General features: G+C 48.2%; 5 protein-coding genes, 1 non-coding gene and 2 pseudogenes across 9 annotated transcripts; 7 read left to right on the top strand and 1 right to left on the bottom strand.

Annotated features, from left to right (window-relative positions):
* Positions 1-146: 146 nt before the first annotated feature.
* On the top strand, positions 147-20476 carry LOC147224094 (claudin-4-like). Of its 4 annotated transcripts, none has more exons than XM_086165064.1 (3): positions 147-580; positions 1907-2456; positions 18966-20476. In XM_086165064.1, exon 3 carries the CDS (start codon positions 18978-18980, stop codon positions 19602-19604), a length of 627 nt encoding a protein of 208 aa, XP_086021190.1. In that variant the 5' UTR covers positions 147-580; positions 1907-2456; positions 18966-18977; the 3' UTR covers positions 19605-20476. The 4 variants fall into 4 exon arrangements, 3 of the variants coding, with proteins under 3 accessions (XP_086021190.1, XP_086021188.1, XP_086021189.1); XM_086165062.1 differs by having other exon boundaries at positions 147-2241; positions 2330-2456; XM_086165063.1 differs by having other exon boundaries at positions 556-580; positions 1867-2456.
* Positions 4311-5153, top strand: LOC147224100 (claudin-like protein ZF-A89). The gene has a single exon (XM_086165066.1). It carries the CDS (start codon positions 4404-4406, stop codon positions 5025-5027), a length of 624 nt encoding a protein of 207 aa, XP_086021192.1. The 5' UTR covers positions 4311-4403; the 3' UTR covers positions 5028-5153.
* LOC147224099 (claudin-4-like) lies at positions 6280-7276 on the top strand. The gene has a single exon (XM_086165061.1). It carries the CDS (start codon positions 6395-6397, stop codon positions 7025-7027), a length of 633 nt encoding a protein of 210 aa, XP_086021187.1. The 5' UTR covers positions 6280-6394; the 3' UTR covers positions 7028-7276.
* On the top strand, positions 7344-8878 carry LOC147224098 (claudin-1 pseudogene; annotated as a pseudogene).
* On the top strand, positions 9683-10739 carry LOC147224097 (claudin-4-like; annotated as a pseudogene).
* On the top strand, positions 11553-12598 carry LOC147224096 (claudin-4-like). The gene has a single exon (XM_086165060.1). It carries the CDS (start codon positions 11632-11634, stop codon positions 12262-12264), a length of 633 nt encoding a protein of 210 aa, XP_086021186.1. The 5' UTR covers positions 11553-11631; the 3' UTR covers positions 12265-12598.
* On the bottom strand, positions 15545-15841 carry LOC147224095 (signal recognition particle RNA). The gene has a single exon (XR_015107513.1).
* Positions 20477-21208: 732 nt separating the features above from the next.
* On the top strand, positions 21209-22824 carry LOC147224093 (claudin-4-like). The gene has a single exon (XM_086165059.1). It carries the CDS (start codon positions 21245-21247, stop codon positions 21884-21886), a length of 642 nt encoding a protein of 213 aa, XP_086021185.1. The 5' UTR covers positions 21209-21244; the 3' UTR covers positions 21887-22824.
* The last annotated feature ends 41 nt before the right edge of the window (positions 22825-22865 follow it).

Below are 22865 nucleotides of genomic sequence, written 5' to 3'. Positions count from 1 at the left end.
ATTTCTCTATTTTACAGAAATACCCGCTGCAGTACCGCTGATGACCACCGGGGGCAGCAGGTGCACACGATCTTGACTTCTGTAGTACTTCAGAAAGTACCAGGAGTACTTCATCTACTGCAGTTCTATACAGTAGAACACCCTCCCCCCCCCACGGGGACAGTTGGTGAACTCCGACATGTCGGCGCTCGACTGGTCGGACGGGTTCAGTCAACCTCCTCATCGCGACCATGAAGGCCTCGTTCATGGAGACCAGCGGTGGATGTTCTCTCACGTTCCCTCAAAATGCAATTAAGAAAAAAAAATAAAAACGTCAGAACTATTTATAGAACCCCTCCAGGAGAAGCGTCGGCGAGGCTTATGTCTCCTAATGACAGAGTAATAACATCATGTCCGCCACCTTCCCCTGTATGTTCTCCGTTCTCTGTGTTCTGACGTAAGCAGGTTTCATTCAAGCTGAAGAATCAGGAAGTTTGAGAAGAAGAAGGAAGCTGAGGTTTCCCTCCTGGCTGGAATGAGGAAGGTCACATTTATGTCCTCACGGCTAACGGCTAATGGCTAACCGGACCGGTGAACTTTGGTACTGAGACGCACGATGCGACACGATGTTAGCGCACAATAGCTTCTTGTTAGCATCATTTGAAGTAATAGAGTACTGCAGAGTACGTATGAGAATACTTTATTGATAATACATGGAATTGAAAGTCAAATTGGAGATGTGATACAAAGAACACAGAATGACACCAAAACATGCTATGTGATTGAATAATGTACTAAATGATACGATGTGATACAATATCATACAGTACTATATGATACTGTATGATGCTAAATTATACTACATGATACTACAGGGTGCACTATGACTCATCGACATACTATGATTCACTGTTGTGAAACCTAGTACTATGTGATACTGTGATTAAAAACAATAACATCTGAAAAAAATACTCCATGTTACAATAGTAAATGATACCATATGGTATAATATTTAAGTACAGCCTATGATACATTACTGAATTATACTATGGGATACAACACTAAATTATACTGTAGTATACAGTACTATATGATACAACGCTACATCTAGTACATGTTGCAGTATTATATGATACTGTACAATGCAACACGAAATGATACTATATAGTAATACTATAATACTGAATTATACTCAAAGATTCAAAACTAGCCCAAGTACTATGATACTATGATACAATACTAAATGATGCTATGAAACAAAACTATGATACTACAATACAATACTATGTAATACTATGGTACAATACTAAATTATACTATGATACAATTTTATATATGACACTATGAAAGAAAACTACACTACTATCATACAATACTATATGATACTATGATGCAGTACTATATGATACTATGATGCAGTACTATATGATACTATGATGCAGTACTATATAATGCTATGATGCAATACTATATGATACTATGATGCAGTACTGTATGATGCTATGATGCAATACTAAATGATACTATGATACAGTACTATATGATACTATGATGCAGTACTATATAATGCTATGATGCAATACTATATGATACTATGATGCAGTACTATATGATACTATGATGCAGTACTATATGATACTATGATGCAGTACTATATGATACTATGATGCAGTACTATATAATGCTATGATGCAATACTATATGATACTATGATGCAGTACTGTATGATGCTATGATGCAGTACTATATAATGCTATGATGCAATACTAAATGATACTATGATGCAGTATTGTATGATACTATAATGAAATACTGTATGAAGTGATATGAAACCACACTAAGGTGTTATAGATACAATATGATGACACGATGTGATATGAATGACAGGATATGACATCATCTCTGAGGCGTGGCGTCCCCCTGACAGCTCGCCGTTACGCCGGCGTCCCGGCCTGCCTGCCGGGACACGTCGCCCCGGAGCCGCCCCCGGCGTTCTCCCACGGCCGCCGCCGCCGCCGCCGCCACTAAACCCGTTCCGCCGGCCGTTGCCTGTTGTTTACCCTCCGCGGCAGGAACGGGGTTAACCCTTTCACCGCCTCGCCGAGGCCGCCGACGTCACGGTCGGGGGTTCGGAGGTCACGGCGGGCGCCGGAGGTCAACCCCCCTCCCTCTGAAACCATCTCTCCACGGGATCTTCATTTGGGACATTCCTCCCCCCCCGCCCGGAACCCGATCTCCGGGCTCCCCCCGGATCAAGCCCTGGTATTATCACCCCGAGACACTGCCTCCATTCATGCGTTCACCCGTTGACCCGACAGACGATCTCTCTCCGCCCTCCTTCCCCCGGCAGACCGCCGTCGCTCGGACCCTCGTCTTCCTCCTCTTCCTCCACTTCGCCTCCTTCCTCCCGCCGTGCACAGCTCATCTCCCTCGCCGGACCCGGAGAGCTCGCCACCGCAGCCTGCCGTCGCTCACAGGTCAGACTTTTACTTATTTTCCCAGTTTAATCGCGATTAATCGTGATTAATCCAGATTAAATCCCGCCTGGAAGTAAGCGGGTTCGGTTATTTGCGTCCGTTGGTCTGAAAATGTGGGAATAATGGGCAATAATAAGAAAGCGGGCTGTTGTTGCCGTGGTGATAGCAGGGTAATAACTAGCGAGCAGGTTTGCTAAGTTGCGAGTGCAGAACAAGTCGGGCCCGGCAGCCTTGGGGGTCAAAGGTCATCCATCCGTGACGGTCACATACACACGAACAATCGCTGTGTGTGTGTGTGTGTGTGTGTGGGTGTGGGTGTGGGTGTGTTCATCAGTGACGTAATGTTGCCTTTGTGCTATTTGTGACAGGATGGCATCATCAGTTTCTGGTTATTTTTTAACTTTCGGGTTTTTTTTTTTGTTTTGTTTTGATGAATCACTTTGTTGATAATTATAACATGGAATATGACACACAATTAATGGATTGATTTTGGATCTCCAAACTTTTCTTGTGCAGTTTTCCCCTGATTAATTAATCTGGCATCTGTGAGATTGGATTACATTACATTACATTAGCATTAGCATCACAGTATTTTAGATTAGATGGGTTACATTAGCGTTACCTTAGCATTACATTACTATTACATAGCAGTCTGTTCAAATGGATTAGATCAGATTAAATTCAGTTATTTGAAATTATGTCAGATTAGACTCGTCCTACATCAGTTCGATTCTCTGAAGATCTCGAGAGGAATAGATTACATTTCATAAAACTATCTGGATTACATTAGATCCAGTTACATCCAAGATGAAAGCATATTGTACATTCAGGTTATTTTGGATTACATTCCATGAGTTAGGGGTAGATTACACCACCATAGTTACATTACCCCAGATTAGATTAGATTACTTGTCAGATGACCTGGATTACCTTGAGAAGAATAGATTACATTCAATGATCAAGATCACATTTAATTCAGTTTCATTACAGATTAGATCACATCAGATACATTTAGATTACTTAAGATTACAACCAATTCAATATTTTTATTGAATTAATGTTTAATTATTTCGATTTTTCATCAGATTATCTGGATTACTTTAGAAAGGATAGATTAGATTACACTGGAGTCTGTTATGTTACATTTTACATCATGTTCAGATTAGATTAGTTACATTTAGATTAGTTTAGATTGCATTACATTTAGATTGGATTTGATTACATTAGATAAAATTAGATAAATTACATTTAGATTAGATGAGTTTACATACCTTTAGATTACATTGGATTAGATTACATGATGGAATAACACAGGTAACCCAAAAAGTGTTGGCGCATTTGTATGTGTGTATGAGTGTGTGTGCCTTTGTGTGTGTATGAGTGTGTGTGTGTGTGTGTGTGTGTGTGTGTGTGTGTGTGTTATTGTTCAGACTTTGTAATAACTTCACCAAAAACTGAGCAGTGTAACGGAAATACTTCCTCTTTTGATTGGAATCTGTGGGTTTACGATCCGTGTGTGTGTTTTTAACTTCCCTCCGTCGATACAATCGATACGATCGATACGATCGATACGATCGATACAATCGATACAATCGATACGATCGATACAACTGAAAGTGCCTCCCCTCCACCTGCAGGTCTGGGTGTTGGAGAAGGTCTGCACCTGTCAGCAGGTGCAGAAGTTGCGGTGACTCACCACAACCCGCTGTTGTCTACAGAAACCGACATGATGACACATGTCTGAGTGTGTGTGCATGTGTGTGTGTGTTGCATTAATTGCACCACCGATGTGTGTGTGTGTGTGTGTGTGTGTGTGGCTCCTCCCTGAGCAGGCGCATAAAAACCGCCGTCCCCGACCGGTTTTGACCATTTTCTCCGCGGGATCTCCACGGCGAACACCTCAGCGGACTTCTACTTCTTCTCCGGCGAGAAGCTACCCGAGCAGACATGGTATCGGCCACCTTCCAGATCCTGGGCACGGCCCTGTGCCTGATCGGCTGGATCGGCGTGATCGTCACGTGCGCGCTCCCGCAGTGGGAGGTGACGGCGTTCGTGGGCCAGAGCATCGTGACGGCCCAGACCACCTGGAAGGGCATCTGGATGAGCTGCGTGGTCCAGAGCACGGGGCAGATGCAGTGCAAGGTGTACGACTCCATGCTGGAGCTGTCGCAGTACCTTCAGGCCGCCCGCGCCCTCACCATCATCTCCATCCTGGTGGGGATCATCGGCGTGCTGCTCAGCCTGGCCGGCGGCAAGTGCACCAACTGCGTGGAGGACGAGGGCGCCAAGTCCAAGATCGGCGTGGCGTCCGGCGTGTTCTTCATCGTGTCCGGGCTGCTGTGCCTCGTCCCCGTCAGCTGGACCGCCAACAACATCATCAGGAACTTCTACAGCCCCATGTTGGGTAACACCCCGAGGATGGAGCTGGGGGCGTCGCTCTTCATCGGCTGGGGCGCCTCCGGCCTGCTCATCCTGGGCGGGGCGCTGCTCTGCGCCAACTGCCCCAAGAAGGACGGCTACTCGGCCAAGTACTCGGCGGCGCGCTCCACCGGGCCCAAGGACTACGTCTGAGGCCCGGCGGCGGCGGCGGCGACCCGACCAGCACCATTTCACTCCTTTTTGCTTTAGAAACTCAAGTTTGGACTTGCGCTTTGAGCGCTGCGCCCAGCCCTGCGGGCGGCGAGGACTGACGGTTGGGGTGGGTTGGGGGGTGGGGCACCAGAGGGGGCGGGGCCAACGCTCGCGTCCGTTTTTTGCTTTTTTGAATTTTTTTTTTTTGTATATTTTGTGGTTTGAACGTCTGTAAATACAAATAAATCATTTCAACAACATCACGTCACCGGAGGGGTTTATTTCTGTTTATGTTTGTCTTTATACATCGAGTCCTTGTCGATCTGCAAAAAGCATACAACTTGGTGCCAAAGAGGAACCTCTTGGCCTCCGGTACTCCGGGGTTTGCCCGGGTGGTGCAGAACATAAAGGTGTAGGAGAGCGGTGAGCTGGGATGGAGGAGGTCCTGGTGGAGGCTAGGCTACATCAGGGAGCAGCTCTGAGCCCCTTCCAGTTCACTATGGTGACGCATCTCCATGTATGCAGATGATACTGTGATATAGCAGGGAGCAGCTGGAGGAACATCTAGCGAGGTGGAGGCGTGAAGGTTAGCAGCAGCCAGATGGAATACATGTGTGTGAAGAAGAGGGACACAGCAGAAGGGTGAGGTTGCAGGGAGTGGAGGTGAAGAAGGTGGAGTTCAAGGACTCATTCAGGTTGGAATGAGTGGAGAAATTGTCAGGGGTGATAAAACTGGAAGCAGAGGTGAAGATGTGGAGGTTCTCTTTGAGGAGTGAGGAGGATGGAGAGGGTCAGCACATGGTAGATGTTCTGGAGATGAAGCCTCACTGAGATGGAGGGATGCAGAAGATCTGGGTAGAACCTTGGTTTCGCGCTGCCAGGCAGGAGGTCTGGAGAGAAACCAGAACGGGAAAGAGGAAGTTAGTTGGTGTGAGAGGAGAAGGTCTGGTGGATTTGCTGTGGGAGATGTATATTTATGTGTGTGTGTGTGTGTGTGTGTGTGTGTGTGTGTGGAGCGTTGGCTGCTCTCTGCTGCCCCCGTGTGGCCGGTGACGGCGGTACGTCGGCTTCCTCTTCTTTTCTTTTTTCTGTCTTCTGCGTGAGCCGTCCACCTCGGCGTGGTGTTTCAAACACCTCCGCCCTCTGGATCACCCAGGAGAGAGAAGACGTTCTGACCTTGAAGCTGAGATTCAGCGGGTCAGCAGGACCGAAGGTCGCCGGCCGTGTGTTTGTGTGTAAACTGCCTCCGGCCAATCAGAGACGAGCGCCCCCATGTCCTGGCGCCACTTCCCACGCGGCGGCCTACAAAAGCCTCCGCTCTCGCCGGGTTCTCGTCTTCTGCGGTCGAGCTCTCCCGGAACCCGGAGATGGTCTCCCAGGGGATCCAGATCACGGCCATCTCTCTGTCGGTGGCGGGCTGGTTCCTGGTGGTGGTGGTCTGCGCGCTGCCCACCTGGAAGGTCTCCGCCTTCGTCGGCGCCAACATCATCACGGCGCAGACCCTCTGGCAGGGCATGTGGATGAACTGCGTGGTCCAGAGCACCGGGCAGATGCAGTGCAAGATGTACGACTCCATGCTGGCGCTGCCCCAGGACCTCCAGGCCGCCCGCGCCATGGTGATCATCTCCATCCTGGTCGGGATCTTCGGCGCCGCCCTTTCCATCGCGGGGGGGAAGTGCACCAACTGCATGGCGGAGGAGCGCGCCAAGGCCAAAGCCTGCATCCTGGCCGGCGTCCTCTTCATCGCCTCGGGGCTGCTGTGCCTCATCCCCGTCTCCTGGTCGGCCAACAACACCATCAGGAACTTCTACAGCCCGCTGCTGCTGGAGCAGAAGTACGAGCTGGGCTCGGCGCTGTACGTGGGCTGGGCCGCCGCCGCCATGCTGCTGACGGGAGGGGGGCTGCTGTGCTGGAACTGCCCCCCGAAGCACGAGCGCCCCCAGTACGTGCCCAGGTTCACGCCCGGGAAGTCCACGTCCACCTCCAGGGAGTACGTGTGAGCTCCTCAGGAGCCGGGGAAGATCTCCGCCCGCAATCATTCGGGTCTTTTACTGATTTCGTTTTCTCAACGTTTATTGCTGATGGCGTGAATGGAAAGGTGGCGGCATCGGTGATCCAAACTCCTTTTTCCTGGTTGTGTGTGCGGCAGATCTGGAGATCGCCTGGTCTGGTGTTCTCTGGAGAGCAGAAGTGTGTGTGAACCTTGTAACGTCCTGATGATGTCAATAAACACCTTCTCCGCCTCCCAACGCTGTTTTCCTTCTCCTGAGAGGCGAGACCTCGCTCGCCATCTGGGTTCTTCTGCGGACAAACATCCGTCTGTCTCCTGGAATCTGTGTGAATTCCAGCGTAGATTCCCGTGTGTGTGTGTGTGTGTGTGTGTGTATGAAACACACCTCGCAATTCATTTGGAAATTATGTGAAATCACAAGTGATTTTTAAAGATGGCCGTGCGGAGCAATGCTTTCAGTGTGTGTGTGTGTGTGTGTGTGTGTGTGTGTGTGTGATGCGTCCGGTCCGACCGGTTTGACCCGCTTTTCCACAAACAGCGGAGTGTGTTGCCGTAACAAGGAAGGCGGCAGACGTCCTTGTTACGAACGAACAGATTCTCACTCCGATGAAAACCCGCTAATCAGAATTAGCGACGACCTGGACGGACATTTTCTTTCAAATCGACGAGGAAACGCCGACCAACCCGGAATCGAAGAAGGCGACGCGCGTTCGCTTGCGGTCGCCGGACGTCCATCCGGGAGGAGCGACGCTTCCTCTGCATCACAAAACCCTCTGAGGAGGAGGAGGTGCCACTCCGAGGGCGGAAGAATCTCGCCTTTCCAGAAAAACTCCTCTCGCCGCCGCCGCGGCGCTCCCGCGGCTCAGTCTCCTCACGAGCAGCGAACGAGCCGGAGCGGCGTTCATCCTCCTCGCCGGGAACCCGTCCTCTTCGCCATGGGGAGGATCGGCAAGGAGGTGGCGGGTCAGGTGATCAGCTTCATCGGGCTGATCGGCGTGGCGGTGACCTGCGGCGTCCCCATGTGGAGGGTGACCTCCTACATCGGCGCCAACATCGTGACGGGGCAGATCATCTGGGACGGCCTGTGGATGAACTGCGTGATGCAAAGCACCGGACAGATGCAGTGCAAACTCAACGAATCGGTGATGAGGCTCTCCAGGGACCTGCAGGCGGCTCGCGCCCTGGTCATCATCTCCCTGGTCTTCGGCTTCATCGGGTTCATCGTCACTTTCGTCGGCGCCAAATGCATCGGCTGCTTGAAGAAGGACTCCTCCAACGCCAAGGTGGTGATCGTGGGCGGCTGCCTGATCATCGCGGCCGCCGTCCTGGTCCTGATCCCCGTGTGCTGGTCGGCCGCCATCACCATCACCGACTTCCAGAGCCCGCTGACCATCAACACGCAGCGGCGGGAGCTCGGCGCCGCCATCTACATCGGCTGGGCCTCGGCCGCCATCCTGCTGGTCGGAGGCATCACGCTCACCACTTCCTGCCCCCCTCAGAGGCCGGCGTACGGATACCCCGGCTACCCGCCGCCGCCCGTGTACCCGTACGCGGCGCCGACGGCGTACAGCCCTGTTTACGCTCCCGCCTCCGGCCGACCCTACACCGCGTCCGGCTCCTACGTTCCCGCCAAGCCGTACGGCGCCCCGGCATCCAACGTTAACGGGCCGTACATGTGAAGGACGTGCGCGAGGCGTTGACTGACGGCGGGAAGGCGAGAGCCTGGCTGGACCACGCGGGGGGTTAAAGGTCAGGTGCTTGTCGATGTCTTTGTAAATAGGATGTGATTTGTTTGTTTCGTGTAAATATCAGCTGGTGTCAATAAAAAGAAAAACATCCTGAATGACTCCACCTGTTTGTGGGGATTTTGTACGTGTGTGTGTGTGTGTGTGTGTGTGTGTGTGAGAACATCTAACATTCAACTCGTCTCAAAAGAGTTCACAAGGTAAAGTGGAAAAAAGGAAACCAAAAATTTCCAACATACAAAAAAAACAAAGAACACATAAACATGTGTAATAACAGTGTAATAATGATGTAATAACAGTGTAATAACAGTATAATTACAGTTTCTTCATGTTGTTTATTTAAAAAAAAGACCCCAAACCAGGTTATGAGTTAAAATACTCCTCATGGTTGATTAAGTCTTGGTTTTCATCAAACAATAACCACACATAACAATACCGTAGGACACCGGAACTGTTTTGAGTCAAACCGAAACACTCTGGGTTTAGGCTACCGAAAGGGCCAACACAAAAAAAAAAAAAAACAGGTGTGGAAAAAAAAACATGACGCGGGGGAAAATGTCCTTTCACAGCTTTCAGGTGAAACTGCCTCGGCGATGTTTATTCAAACCTGAAAACGGTGGCCGGACCTGATCTCCCGGTCGGAGGACCAATGGTGGCCCGGCTTTTTTCAAACAGAAGAATGTCCCCGGCGGTTGCGAGCCCCGGAAGTGGCTCGCGGGACGACTCACCAAAACTGCTCACCAAACGCTCGCAGTTAATCCGAAGAATCCGGTCGACCTTGAAAATCACCCGGAGTGACGGTTTCAGGTCGGAGGGAAGGACGGCGTGACTCCGCCTCCCCAGGAAGGGCCTTATAACTTAAGGGCGCTGGAGTCTTCGCCCCCATTCTGAACCTTCCGGCTCGGCCGCTCATCTTCAGCCCATCTAACGTCAGCGCCCGACCATCACCATCATGGTGTCGTTGAGGAGACAGATGCTGGGCTTCGTCCTGGCCGTCATCGGCTTCCTGGGCAGCATCATGGTCTGCGCCATCCCCATATGGAGGGTCACGACCTTCATCGGCGCCAACATCGTGACGGCGCAGGTGATCTGGGAGGGCTTGTGGATGAACTGCGTGATGCAGAGCACCAGCCAGATGCAGTGCAAGGTGTACGACTCTCTGCCCCGGACCTGCAGGCCGCCCGCGCCCTGGTGGTCATCGCCATCATCGTCGGCGTCTTCGCCATCGTGGTGGGCATCGCCGGCGGGAAGTGCACGAACTCCGTGGAGGACCGGGTGACCAAAGCCAAGGTGGCCATCGCCTCGGGGATCATCTTCATCATCGCGGGCATCCTCATCCTCATCCCCGTCTGCTGGTCCGCCAACACCATCATCAGGGATTTCTACAGCCCCCTCCTGACCAGCTCCCAGAAGAGGGAGTTTGGTGCGGCGCTGTACCTGGGCTGGGGTACCGCCGCCCTGCTCTTCCTTGGCGGCGCCCTCCTCTGCAGCTCCTGCCCTCCCAAGGAGGCCCAGGAGTACCCCGTCAAATACGCCGGCGCCCCAACACGCAGCGACGGGAGCTCGGCGCCTCCATCTACATCGGCTGGGCCTCAGCAGCCGTCCTGCTGGTCGGAGGCATCACGCTCATCACTTCCTGCCCCCCTCAGAGGCCAGCATACAGATACCCCGGTTACCTTCTGCCGCCCGTGTACCCATACGTGATGCCGACGGCGTACAGCCCCGTTTACGCTCTCGCCTCCGGCCGACCCTACGCCGGGTCCGGCTCCTACGTTCCCGCCAAGCCGTACGGCGCCCCGGCATCCAACGTTAACGGGCCGTACATGTGAGCGACGTGTGCGAGGCGTTGACTGACGGCGGGAAGGCGAGAGCCTGGCTGGACCACGTGGGGGGTTAAAGGTCACGTGCTTGTCGATGTCTTTGTAAATAGGATGTGATTTGTTTGTTTTGTGTAAATATCAGCTGGTGTCAATAAAAAGAAAAACATCCTGAATGACTCCACCTGTTTGTGGGGATTTTGTACGTGTGTGTGTGTGTGTGTGTGTGTGTGTGTGTGTGTGTGTGAGAACGTCCAACATTCATTTCGTCTCATAAGAGTTCACAAGGTAAAGTAGAAAAAAGGAAACCAAAAATTTCCAACCTACAAAAAAAGGAACACATAAACATGTGTAATAACAGTGTAATAATGATGTAATAACAGTGTAATAACAGTATAATTACAGTTTCTTCATGTTTATTTAAAAAAAAGACCCTAAACCAGGTTATGAGTTAAAATACTCCTCATGGTTGATTAAGTCTTGGTTTTCATCAAACAATAACCACACATATCAATACCGTAGGACACCGGAAGTGTTTTGAGTCAAACCGAAACACTCTGGGTTTAGGCTACCGAAAGGGCCAACACAAAAAAAAAAAAACAGGTGTGGAAAAAAACACATGACGCGGGGGAAAATGTCCTTTCACAGCTTTCCGATGAAACTGCCTCGGCAATGTTTATTCAAACCTGAAAACGGTGGCCGGACCTGATCTCCCGGTCGGAGGACCAATGGTGGCCCGGCTTTTTTCAAACAGAAGAATGTCCCCGGCGGTTGCGAGCCCCGGAAGTGGCTCGCGGGACGACTCATCGAAACCGCTCGCCGAACGCTCGCAGATAATGCGAAGAATCCCGTCGGGCTTGAAAATCACCCGGAGTGACGGTTTCAGGTCGGAGGGAAGGATGGCGTGACTCCGCCTCCCCAGGAAGGGCCTTATAACTTAAGGGCGCTGGAGTCTTCGCCCCCATTCTGAACCTTCCGGCTCGGCCGCTCATCTTCAGCCCATCTAACGTCAGCGCCCGACCATCACCATCATGGTGTCGTTGAGGAGACAGATGCTGGGCTTCGTCCTGGCCGTCATCGGCTTCCTGGGCAGCATCGTGGTCTGCGCCATCCCCATGTGGAAGGTCACGGCCTTCATCGGCGCCAACATCGTGACGGCGCAGGTGATCTGGGAGGGCTTGTGGATGAACTGCGTGATGCAGAGCACCGGCCAGATGCAGTGCAAGGTGTACGACTCTCTGCTGGCGCTGCCCCCGGACCTGCAGGCCGCCCGCGCCCTGGTGGTCATCGCCATCATCGTCGGCGTCTTCGCCATCGTGGTGGGCATCGCCGGCGGGAAGTGCACTAACTTCGTGGAGGACCGGGTGACCAAAGCCAAGGTGGCCATCGCCTCGGGGATCATCTTCATCATCGCGGGCTTCCTCATCCTCATCCCCGTCTGCTGGTCCGCCAACACCATCATCAGGGATTTCTACAGCCCCCTCCTGACCAGCCCCCAGAAGAGGGAGTTGGGTGCGGCGCTGTACCTGGGCTGGGGTACCGCCGCCCTGCTCTTCCTTGGCGGCGCCCTCCTCTGCAGCTCCTGCCCGCCCAAGGAGGCCCAGGAGTACCCCGTCAAATACGCCGGCGCCCGGTCCACCGCCACCAGCCGAGCCTACGTCTGACCCAACTCCCTTGCGCCCGAAAGGACTGAACCTCTCCCCTTGACGGACTCTGGCCTTGCGGGCCGTCTCCTCCGAGCCCGCACTTCCTTCTTCTTTTCGGACGCTCACCGGCGTCCCTTTTCTCGAGACGATCTTTGACGAGGAGCCGCCCCCCGCAAACCCTTCGGAGTTCCTCTTTCACCAGCTTTCACTAGCGCCAGAACCCAATAATAATCGTCCCGAGAGGAGCCGGGAGAACCTTTGTACAGAATCTTTATAATTTGATTGTATTCTTGTGAGATCTTTGTTTACTGTTTACTGTGGTTGATATTTAATAAATATTGTCCTGACAGGATGTGACTGTCCGCGCCCCTGATTTCAAAATGCCTAGTGTACGGTGCACCTTTCTTCTGGACAAGTTTCAAAAAGTACACGTTTTATTTCTCTGACGTCCAGATGCCCGATCCACAAACGGTAGGTGTGTAGAACTTCTCTGAAGGTGTATCTGTTCGGTCTACGGCGGGAAGAGATCACCGAAAGACCTCCAAGAGGGGCGTTGGAGGCAAAGGTTGGGTACCATTCAGTCCAGGAGAAGCAGTGAAACCCCTTGACGACGGTATTCTTTGGTGATTTGCATTTATTTCACAAACAGAAACTAGCCAAGGTGCTCGTGATTCATATTCAAAGGGATTCACCGTGAAGTGTGTGTGTGTGTGTGTGTGTGTGTGTGTGTGTGTCACTTTGCTGAACGCAAATACCTGGAGTTCCTCCAGGATGTGGAACCGGTCTTAGCCGTTTGGTCACATTCAGGGAGCAGCAGCCAGAGGCAGGAAGGTCCGGGTGCACAACTTCCAATAATGTTTGGCCCTTTTGGTCGCTGCAGAACTCGGGGCCTGAACGTCGGTTCCCCGACCACCCGCTCCAGACATCGGGTGGTCAGGTGTTCCAGCCGGGAGGGGAAGGTCAAGGCACGGCGGACGAGGCCATTCGTGGTCCACTGAACTCCCGAATCAGGTCAGATACTTGCAGATAGAATCACAAACGCTCGGTTGTGGGTGTGAGACTTCAGAATTCGAGGCGATTGTATCTGCAAGTATCTGACCTGATTCGGGAGTTCAGTGGAGCACGAATTAGCTTCACATAGCCGTGTAGTACCCGAAGTAAGATCAGCTCCTTGTTGCTTCTCGAGACATCGTTTGTGGGAGTTAATGGGTTAAAAGTGAAAGGTAATATTCCAATTATGGCGCTGATGTCGACAGAGATGCCGAAGTTTGGGTCCAGATGATCAAGGCATTGGTGTCCATATCTGTGCGGTTCCATGGGAACCAAACGTGCCTTCTTAAACAGGAAGCTCCATCTGTTTGGAAAGTGTCCTTCTCACTTCGTCTCCCCATCTGGTCCAAGTGGACGAGAAGTCCTTTCTGGCTGAATATTCATTCGTTCAACCTACCGTCCTGCAGTCCAGCCCGTCCCAGCTGTCACTGGCCGAGAGGAAGGACCCTTGTAGGCCCACAAATAAAGACATACAACTATTGATACCTCTCATTCACATATCTGGACAGTTTAGGGTCTCCAGTGAACCTCCTGCTTGTGTTTGGATGGTGGAGGAACCCTGAGGAACCCATGCAGACACGGGGAGAACATGGAGACTCCACACAGGAAGGAACCCTGTGGGAATCCAACCAGGGACCTCCTGGCTGGGGGGCAGAGGTCAATATTCCTTGCAATCTCACTTATCTTTGCCTTCTTCTGGTATCGCAGAGTGATTTTTAAGGGATTTGGTGCTGAAGGTTCTCCATGTTCTCCTGCCTGGAGTTTCTCTGTGTAGCATCTCCATCTTCTTCTTGTGGGATGTTCAGCGGTGTCAGGTGACCTCTTACTGGACACGAAGTTCTTTCCATCGAAAGGAATTCAGTTTGATGACTTGCTGAAAGATCCCCTTCCTTTTTCTCTGACTTTTGTTTCCTGATGTTTCCAACCAACTCTCTGAAGACGAGGAAGTTGCGGGTGAACGAGTGCAGCATCAGCGTCTGGGCCGCTGTTTCTGGAGTACTCTGCAAGAAGATTGCATCAAAACAAGAAGGTTAGAACTTCCTCCTCCGAGCCAGAAGGTCACAGGCTGGGTATCGACCTTCCTCCGGCGGACGTTGTTGTCATTCTTCCTGTAAATCCTCTTCTGCCGTGTCGGCCCTGGTCTTCCTCCTGGGCTCCAAACGGGCCGAGCAGGTTTGTTCGGGGATTTTCCGTCTGTCGTCACGGAAACCGCAGACCGGTCTGGGAGAGGGGGGCCGGTCCTTCAGGGACCTCCGGGGTCTTCTGGCCCTCAGACCTCCCTCCTCCTGGAAATGCAGTCCCTGACCTTCTTTCTGCCCCCGCCTGGGTTTCTGCCCTCTGGCGCCCCCTAGAGGCTCAGCGGACTCCAGCAGACGGAATTTTATTTTATTTTTTATTTTTTGATGTGGATCAATAGTCTTTATTAAGATGTGTTCCCAAAAGGATGCCTGCAGTAGTTGTAGTAACTCATCCTCACCAGGAGGGGGCGCTGCAGGCGCGGCCAAAAGATAGTTTGTCTAAACACGGGGTCGCAGCCGGAACACCCGAAGAGACATTTGGATTCGGTTTCCCTGGAAAAGAAAACACCGGGAGCCGCAATTAGTTTTTGACGTCTAAAATAAAGGTACCACTGTATATATCGCTTTTTATTACCTTTACACTTTGTATAAACAAGTGTGAAGTGTGTTGCTTCTGAAATACACAAAGTATTACAGAGAAAATTAAATTTTATTTATGTAATGAACTCCTTTTGAGCTTTGGGCTTTCAGAGCGTGTAGCGGAGCCTTGACCTGAGTTTTAAAAATAAATCGGGAAAAAAATCACTGTGTCAGTAAACAATAAAAAATAAATATTTGCAAAATATCTTCATAAATATTTATTTGACCTGGTTTATGGGACTTCTGCTCCTGAACTTCTGTGCACAGCATCTGCACATCGGGACTTTACCGGCTGGCGGGTATACCGACTTCCGGCAGTGTGACGTTATTTTGAGCGGCGAAAAATAATAAATATAATTTTATTTAATATTTCAAGATGACAATAATCTTCCAACTTAGAACTCAAAGTTAAAAAAATGACTGAACACAAATGAAATATACTCCAATTAAATATTTAAAATGTATTTCCCCAAGCCGCTCGGAGCCGCAGCGTAAAGATGGAGGAGCCGCGGGTTGTCTAACTTAAATAGAAGATGTAAGAAGTGTGTGTGAGGTGCGGTGTGTGTGTTTCCAGTGAAAGAGAGTGTGTAAAAAGTCTGCGTCTCGCCGGTAACTCAGGCTGCTCCGCGGCGACTATTCACGGGCGCGATCCCGCTACCGGTCGGCACGGGGGCTTTGACCTGCTCCGTTCCCGGCCTGGGCCGGTGCGCCCCTCCTTAGACGACCCGGGGCTCCCGGGCTCCCCCGGGAGCTCCGTATCGGTACCGAGCTTAGCGCGGACGCCCGATCGGCACAGCCGTCCGCGGCTCAGAGCTCCTGAGGCCCGGCCATCCGCAGCCTCAGCCTCCCGGAAACTGGGATTACAGGCGCGCGCCACGGCGTCCGGCGACACACCGGCGCGAGCAGCCTCCATTTGAGCCTCACGGTCATGACGTCATCGCGAAGAAACAGCGACCTCTAGCGGAGAAACCGGGAATTACATCATGTACGCCGCTGCTGCTGCTGAGTGGCGTGATTTCAAACTTTTTGCTGTTTTTTGACCTGGAAGGCAGCTTGATTTCACTTCATGACGTCACGATCACACATGATCTTCCACGCAAATGCCAATCGAAGATCGGACCGACTGACTGAACGATCGATTGTTAATTTTGGAAAGGATATCTTGAAATTTGGGTTTAACTTCCTGACAGGGATAGAGACTGACCTCCATCAGACCCATGATATTGATTTATTCACATCAGATCCAAAAATATACAGATATAAAGTGTTGCGTGTAATCGAGGCCTGGTTTACGTGTTTGTCCGCCAGTGGGGTTGAAACAGCGCCATCTAGTGGACAAACTGAGAATTACAATATGTACGCCGCTGCTCTGAACCTTGATTTCAAACTTGTTCGTGTTTTTTGACCAGGAAAGCAGCTTGATTTCACTTCATGACGTCATGATCACACATGATCTCCCACGCAAATGCCAATCGAAGATCGGACCGACTGACTGGACTATCTATTATTAATTTTGGAAATTATTTCTCGAAAAGTGGGTTTAACTTCCTGACATGGATATAGACTGACCTCCATCAGATCCCCATCATCGATTTATTCATATCAGATTCCAAAATATACAGATATAAAGTGTTGTGTATAATCGAGGCCTGGTTTACATGTTTGTCCCCCAACGGGGTGAAACAGCGACCTCTAGCGGACAAACTGAGAATTACAACATGTACGCCGCTGCTCTGAACCTTGATTTCAAACTTATTCGTGTTTTTTGACCTGGAAGGCAGCTTGATTTCACTTCATGACGTCATGATCACACACGATCTCCCACGCAAATGCCAATCGAAGATCGGACCGACTGACCGAACGATCAATTGTTAATTTTGGAAAGGATATATTGAAAAGAGGGTTTAACTTCCTGACAAGGATATAGACTGACCTCCATTAGATCCACGTCATCGTTTTATTCACATCAGATTCAAAAATATACAGATAAAGTGTTGTGTGTAATGTTTTTTTATTGAACATAAATAGTTCACACAAATATACATATGTACAAATTAACATGGCAAGGTAGACCTGAATGTCAATGAAACAACCAGGGATGAGCAAGCAAAAGACATGAGGACATTCGTTCTGGATGTAATCAGCCAGTGGATGGAAATATGACCTCCACCCCGAAACGACGCCATCTTTGAGAAATACTTCTTTACATCGGCGAGCGCCGTCCCAGCACAGCTTTCCAGTTCTTCTCAGACTTCACTGCTGATTTCTTCCGGTTTCTGTGAATGACAGGGCAGATGTCAAACATCCACAGGTTTCAGTGATATCTATTCCTGAAATACAAGGAAATGATCCGCGACATGAGTCTCTACATATTTTATTTTAATTTATTTTATATTAATTCAACTCTAATGTGATTTAATCAATTTTGTGTCATCTTATTTTTTCATTATTATATTTTATTCATTCAATTTTTGTATCTTTTTATCAATGTTACCACATTTCATGTTCCATTAATTTGATTAATCGACATTTTCTTTTTGTTTATTCATTTTAGTCATTTTCATTCATTCATTTTATCTAAATGCTTGATTTAATTTTTTAAAATTATATCTTTTTATTTCATTCTGTCTCCTATTTTTTTTATTTTATCATTTATTTTTATTTAATTAAGGTACTCAATCTTGTGTTATTGTTTTAATTTTTGAGTTTTCTATTTTATCTATTGTCATTTAAATTAACTTTATTCCTTCTTGTTTTGATAAATTTCTTGATTTGTTGTAAATGTAATCTCATTTTAATTTCTATTGGTATTTCTTCTGTGTTTTATACTTTTTTTGATTTTATTTCTTTTTATCTTATTTTTTTCTCATTTTATATTTTCTGAAATATGTGATTTAAGAAAATCCATGCTACCTTATTTTGCATTTAACGATATTTTATTTTATTCAATTTGAAACGTTTTGTTGTATCACACTCCATGGTCTGCTAATTTGATTCACTTTTTCCTTTTGTTCGATTCATTGTATTTAAATGTATTTTACCAAATTCATGTTATCTTAAAAAAATCTTCCTTAAGTCCTTCCTTTCAAATGGCATTTTGAATGTCATCAGTATTGTCTCTCTTCTTATTTCTTTCTGTCTTTAATTTTATTTTGTTGTGTGTTTTTGTTTCAAATTCAGTGAGATTTAATCAACACATGTTATCTTATTTAATTTCTTAGATTTGATGTTTTATGTTCTTTTGATTAATTTAATTATTTTTTGTTCTTTCCTTTCATGTAATTTTTTTCTCATTTTATATTTTATTTTGTTTGGTTTTATTTTGTCTCATTTTTTTTTTTCATTTTATACAATTAATTTATTATATGTACATCAAGTTTGAAATTTCTTTCTTTTTTATTGTTGTTTATTCTAATTTTAATTTTAATTTTATTTAATTCATTTTTGTTTTATTTGATGCATTGTTTTATTTTATTCTGATTTTTCTTATTTATTTTAATCCATTGTAATTGAATGTAATTTCAATTTTAATTCAATTTCATTGTTCTAAATTTTACTTAATTTTCTTTTCTCCATTTTCATTTAAGGTAATTTTAGTTTGATTTAAACTTTACTTTTTTCATTTAATTTTTTTAACTTTTAACTTCAGATCATTATTTTATTTACTTCTTTTAAACTTTAGTTTATTCATCTTTATTTATTTTTTTTTGCTTTTCTTTTTGTCATCCTAATTTCATGTTAATTTTATTTTACTGACTAAATTTTTGTTTAATTTTTTGATGTTTAACATACTCTTATGTATATTTTAGTATTTTTATTCATTTTAATTTAATTTTTAATTTTATTTCATTTCATTTCTAAACATTCATCTTAACCTGCTGTTCAACGTCAGCGTATATAAAACGATGGGGGGCGGTGATGTCTGTGTGTGTGTGTGTGTGTGTGTGTTCAAATGCCGTCACAGTATCTGCTTGCCACGTTGATCCCAATATGCCGATATCTGTGTTTCAGCCTGGGCGTCCCATGGCCCTGCAGGAGTTGGGCGCGTGCGCGGCGGGCGCCGGCGTGGCGGGCGCCGTGCTCATCTGCGCCCTGCCCATGTGGAAGGTGACGGCGTTCGTGGGCGTGCGGCTGGTGGTCATGCAGGTGTTCTGGGAGGGTCTGTGGATGACGTGCGTCAGCGAGTACACGGGTCAGATGCAGTGCAAGCTCTACGACGCCCTGCTGGACCTGCCGGCCGACCTGCAGGCGGCCCGCGGCCTGGTCTGCGCCAGCGTGGCGCTGGGCTGCCTGGGGTTCCTCCTCTTCCTCCTGGGCGCTCGCTGCACCGACTGCCTGAGCCACCCGCGGGTCAAGGCCCGGGTGGTGCTGGGCTCCGGGGCCGCCTTCTGCCTGGCGGCGCTGGCCGCCGCCGTCGCCGTGTCCTGGACGGCCGACGGCGTCATCAGGGACTTCCACGACCCGCGCGTCCCCGAGGCGCTGAAGCGAGAGCTGGGCGCCGCCATCTACATCGGCTTCGTGACCTCCGGGCTGCTTCTGGCCGGCGGGGCGGCCCTGTGCGCCGCTCGCCCCTCGCCCGCCGCCAGGACGCTCTACTCGGCCGCCGTGACGCGCCCGCCGCACGCCCACGCCGTCAGGGACTACGTCTGATCACCCGTGACGCACGTCACGTGACGCTCGAGCGCTCTTTACACACACACACACACGGAAATTCAAAGTGTGTGTGTGTGTCTGAAGAGAAAGTGATGAGATCATGTTTTCATGACAAGATGGAGGGGTGAGTTTGTAGATTCATATGTTTTTGTTTTTGTAGTTTCATATGTACTATTGTAGTTTTTTATTCGGTTGTTTTCTAGTTTCTTATGTAGTTGTTTTCTATTCTGGAGTATGTAGTCTTTATTTTAATTCTATTTTGTAGTTTTATATTTAGTCGTTTTCTAGTCTTGAGTATGTAGTCTTTTTTTAATTCTATTTTGTAGTTTTATATTTGGTTGTTTTCTAGTTTCTTATGTAGTTGTTTTCTAGTCTTGAGTTTGTAGTATTTTTTAAATTCTATTTTGTAGTTTTATATTCAGCGGTTTTGTAGTTTTACATGTCGTTGTTTTTGTAGCCTAATGATTGTAGTTTTTTATTCTATGCTGTAGTTTTATACATGGTTGTTTTTGTAGTTTTAGGAGTATTTTTTGTAGTTTCATAGCCTTATGCTTGTAGTTTTTTATTTTATTCTTTAGTTTTACATGTAGCTGTTTTTGTAGTCTTAAGTTTCTAGTTTAGATGGAGAAAGTTGAATCCCTGTGGAGACCCCTGAAGGGAAAAGACGAAAGAAGGAGTTTTATATGTCGTTCTTTTTGTAGCCTTAAGTTTGTCATTTTTAAAAATTATATTGTGTAGTTTTTTGGTGGTTTTATTTTGTACTTCCATTTTGTAGATGCATGTCATTTTTGTAGTTTTATCTTGCACTTTCAATTTGTAGTTTTATTTGGCTCATTCTGGCGTCGCTTCAGGATGATCTTAAATAAAGATGGAACAGTCTTTTTCTTTTTCTTGTCCACTAACTGATTATCCATCAATCATTTCATGATTCTTTTTTAATAATTTTATTAATTTCAGAAATTCTAAACACTTATTTATATTTTTTTATTGTATTTATTTGACATTAATAATTAATGTAATTAATTTAGCCCCACATTTTTTATTATAAATCTATTATATTATCATTTATTATAAATGTAAAAATTACCAGTAATACCTTTTTTGTCATCTAATTTTAGTATATGATACTACTACAAATAATGATATAATTGATAGTATCGTTTAAAATTATAAATAATGAATACGTAAAATTATTATTATTATGACTGTTATCGGACCGCTGCCTCCTCCTCTTGATCTCCAAGCAGTTTCCTTTTGCAAACTCTGCTTCAGGAGCCATGAAGCAGCGGCGGCAACAACCTGAGGCGCTTTAAGTGGGTTAGACCCAGCAGAGAGGACACAGTAGGTTCTTTGTAACCCTGCTCGCCCTCCGGCACGCACACACACACACACACACACACACACACACACACCCTCTCCTCCAGGTCTCAGGAAGAACTGGGAGATTCCAATTGTTTTGAAACCATGGCAGAGCAAACAGAGCGTCTGCGAGCCTCCGCCCAGCTGCGTCCCGGCCCTCCTCTGCTCATTCCTCAGAACTGGATATTCTTCTCAACCTCATCAGATATGCGGCACACACACTTTTGAAAACACCCCGCTCCGGTTCGGCGGCGTCAGTTGAGCGCGAGGCCCTCGGCATGGAGCGGCGTCTGGAGCTGGCCGCTCTGGGGGTGGCGTTCGTCGGGTGGGTTTGCGACATCCTGACCCGCAGCCTGGCGCTGTGGACGGTGAGCGGCGCCGTGGAGAACGTCAGCGCCGTCCTGCCCGCCTACTGGGACGGGGTGTGGCTGCAGTGGGACCACTGGGACCTGGGACAAGACGGAAGCCTGCACTGCTCCTTCTACCAGGCCCTCCTGTCTCTCTCCGGGAACTTCAGGACGTGGAGAACCCTCATCACGGCGTCCATCGCGGTCGGGGCCTTCGCCGTGGCGATCGCCGCGGCGGGGGCCTTCTGGTTCCCCCAGCGGGGGCAGGTGAAGGTCTTCTCCGGAGGGCTCTTTCTTCTGGCGGGGTTCCTGCTGCTGGTTCCCACCGCCTGGACGTGTCATCACACCAGCCAGCCGCTGGACGGTGACGTGGTGCTGAGCAGGGCCTGGGGGCCGGCGCTCTACCTGGCCTGGATCTCCTTCGGGCTCATGGTGGCAGGGGGGGGTTTCCTCGCCACGCGGTGCCCGACGCTGGGCGGACCGCCGGGCGAGCGGGACCGACACCCGCTGAGCAGCATCTACAGGACGGCGTTCACGCAGAGCCAGTTCCAGCGCACAGCAGAACCGACGTGACCCCAAAGATGCAGGAGGTTTCGGACGTCACGGGACACCTGGAAGGACAGCCTTGTAAAACCACGTCTTCGTATGGCGTTTGAAGGAATGTCACACTGAATTCCAAGGTTGAGGAGTGGCATCAGACTTCTAAATGAATATCTCTCTCACACACACACACACACACACTCACACACTACACTTTTGGTTTCACTGACATGTTCAAGAAAGATCTGCTGATAATAAATATATGAACTATGAGAGAGTATTAAGAGTACACTGGTTCAGATACTGTGATGCTGTGAACAAATACAAAAACAGAACACTTAATATTCTTTATGGTTTTGTGTTGATTAATAATACTGACTCGCAGTGTACGCTGTACTTATGTTTTCAAAAATACTGTAAAATTATCTGAGCGGGTTCTTTCTTTTGTTGATTCTGTTTAAAAACACTTTTGTTTACTACAATTATTCTGAGACGCGAGTCAATAATTGTTGTTGTGTCTTTAAAAAGAGAAAAGCAAAAAAAGGCGAGAATGACAGACTGGATAGTTGTTTACCTAGTCGGCTACCTAGCAACAATGTTACGCTAGTTAGCTACTTGGCTAAATCAATGGACAGCTAGCTACAGGCTATATCGATGGACAGCTTGCAACTAGGTTAAATATCCGGGGCGCTGTCTCGCTACTTAGTTTAAATGATGTATAGTTTACCGCTAGGCTACACTGCCGCAGAAAATGAAAAGCTAGCTAGCTAGCTTTTTAGTTATATTGATAGCTAGTAGCTTAGCTAAAATATCGGGCAGCTAGCTTGGGGCGGTGCTATTTTGGTGGGTAGTTTGCAAGCTAAATAGTACTAAAAATGCTTGGACAACAAGTGCAAGGCAGTTAGAGCCCACATTATGCTTCTTTCCTTTTCGGCGTCACCACAGTGAATAAACTCTCCCCATCCTCTTCTCTTACTTTACGGTGGTTTAGATTTGTCGTCTCTCGTTCACT

Source organism: Fistularia commersonii, chromosome 18 (assembly GCF_037954325.1).
Source record: "Fistularia commersonii isolate RoL2024-O1a breed Wild chromosome 18, RoL_Fcom_v1.0, whole genome shotgun sequence".
Classification (NCBI taxonomy): Eukaryota; Metazoa; Chordata; class Actinopteri; order Syngnathiformes; family Fistulariidae; genus Fistularia; species Fistularia commersonii.
Note: the sequence above shows the minus strand (reverse complement) of the source record. Positions and strands in the feature narration are given on the sequence as shown.

What these genes read in the sequence shown, in the direction of transcription:
- LOC147224100 (XM_086165066.1), top strand. Translation starts at nt 4,404, where the DNA reads ATGGTATCGGCCACCTTCCAGATCCTGGGCACGGCCCTGTGCCTGATC.
- LOC147224099 (XM_086165061.1), top strand. Translation starts at nt 6,395, where the DNA reads ATGGTCTCCCAGGGGATCCAGATCACGGCCATCTCTCTGTCGGTGGCG.
- LOC147224096 (XM_086165060.1), top strand. Translation starts at nt 11,632, where the DNA reads ATGGTGTCGTTGAGGAGACAGATGCTGGGCTTCGTCCTGGCCGTCATC.
- LOC147224094 (XM_086165064.1), top strand. Translation starts at nt 18,978, where the DNA reads ATGGCCCTGCAGGAGTTGGGCGCGTGCGCGGCGGGCGCCGGCGTGGCG.
- LOC147224093 (XM_086165059.1), top strand. Translation starts at nt 21,245, where the DNA reads ATGGAGCGGCGTCTGGAGCTGGCCGCTCTGGGGGTGGCGTTCGTCGGG.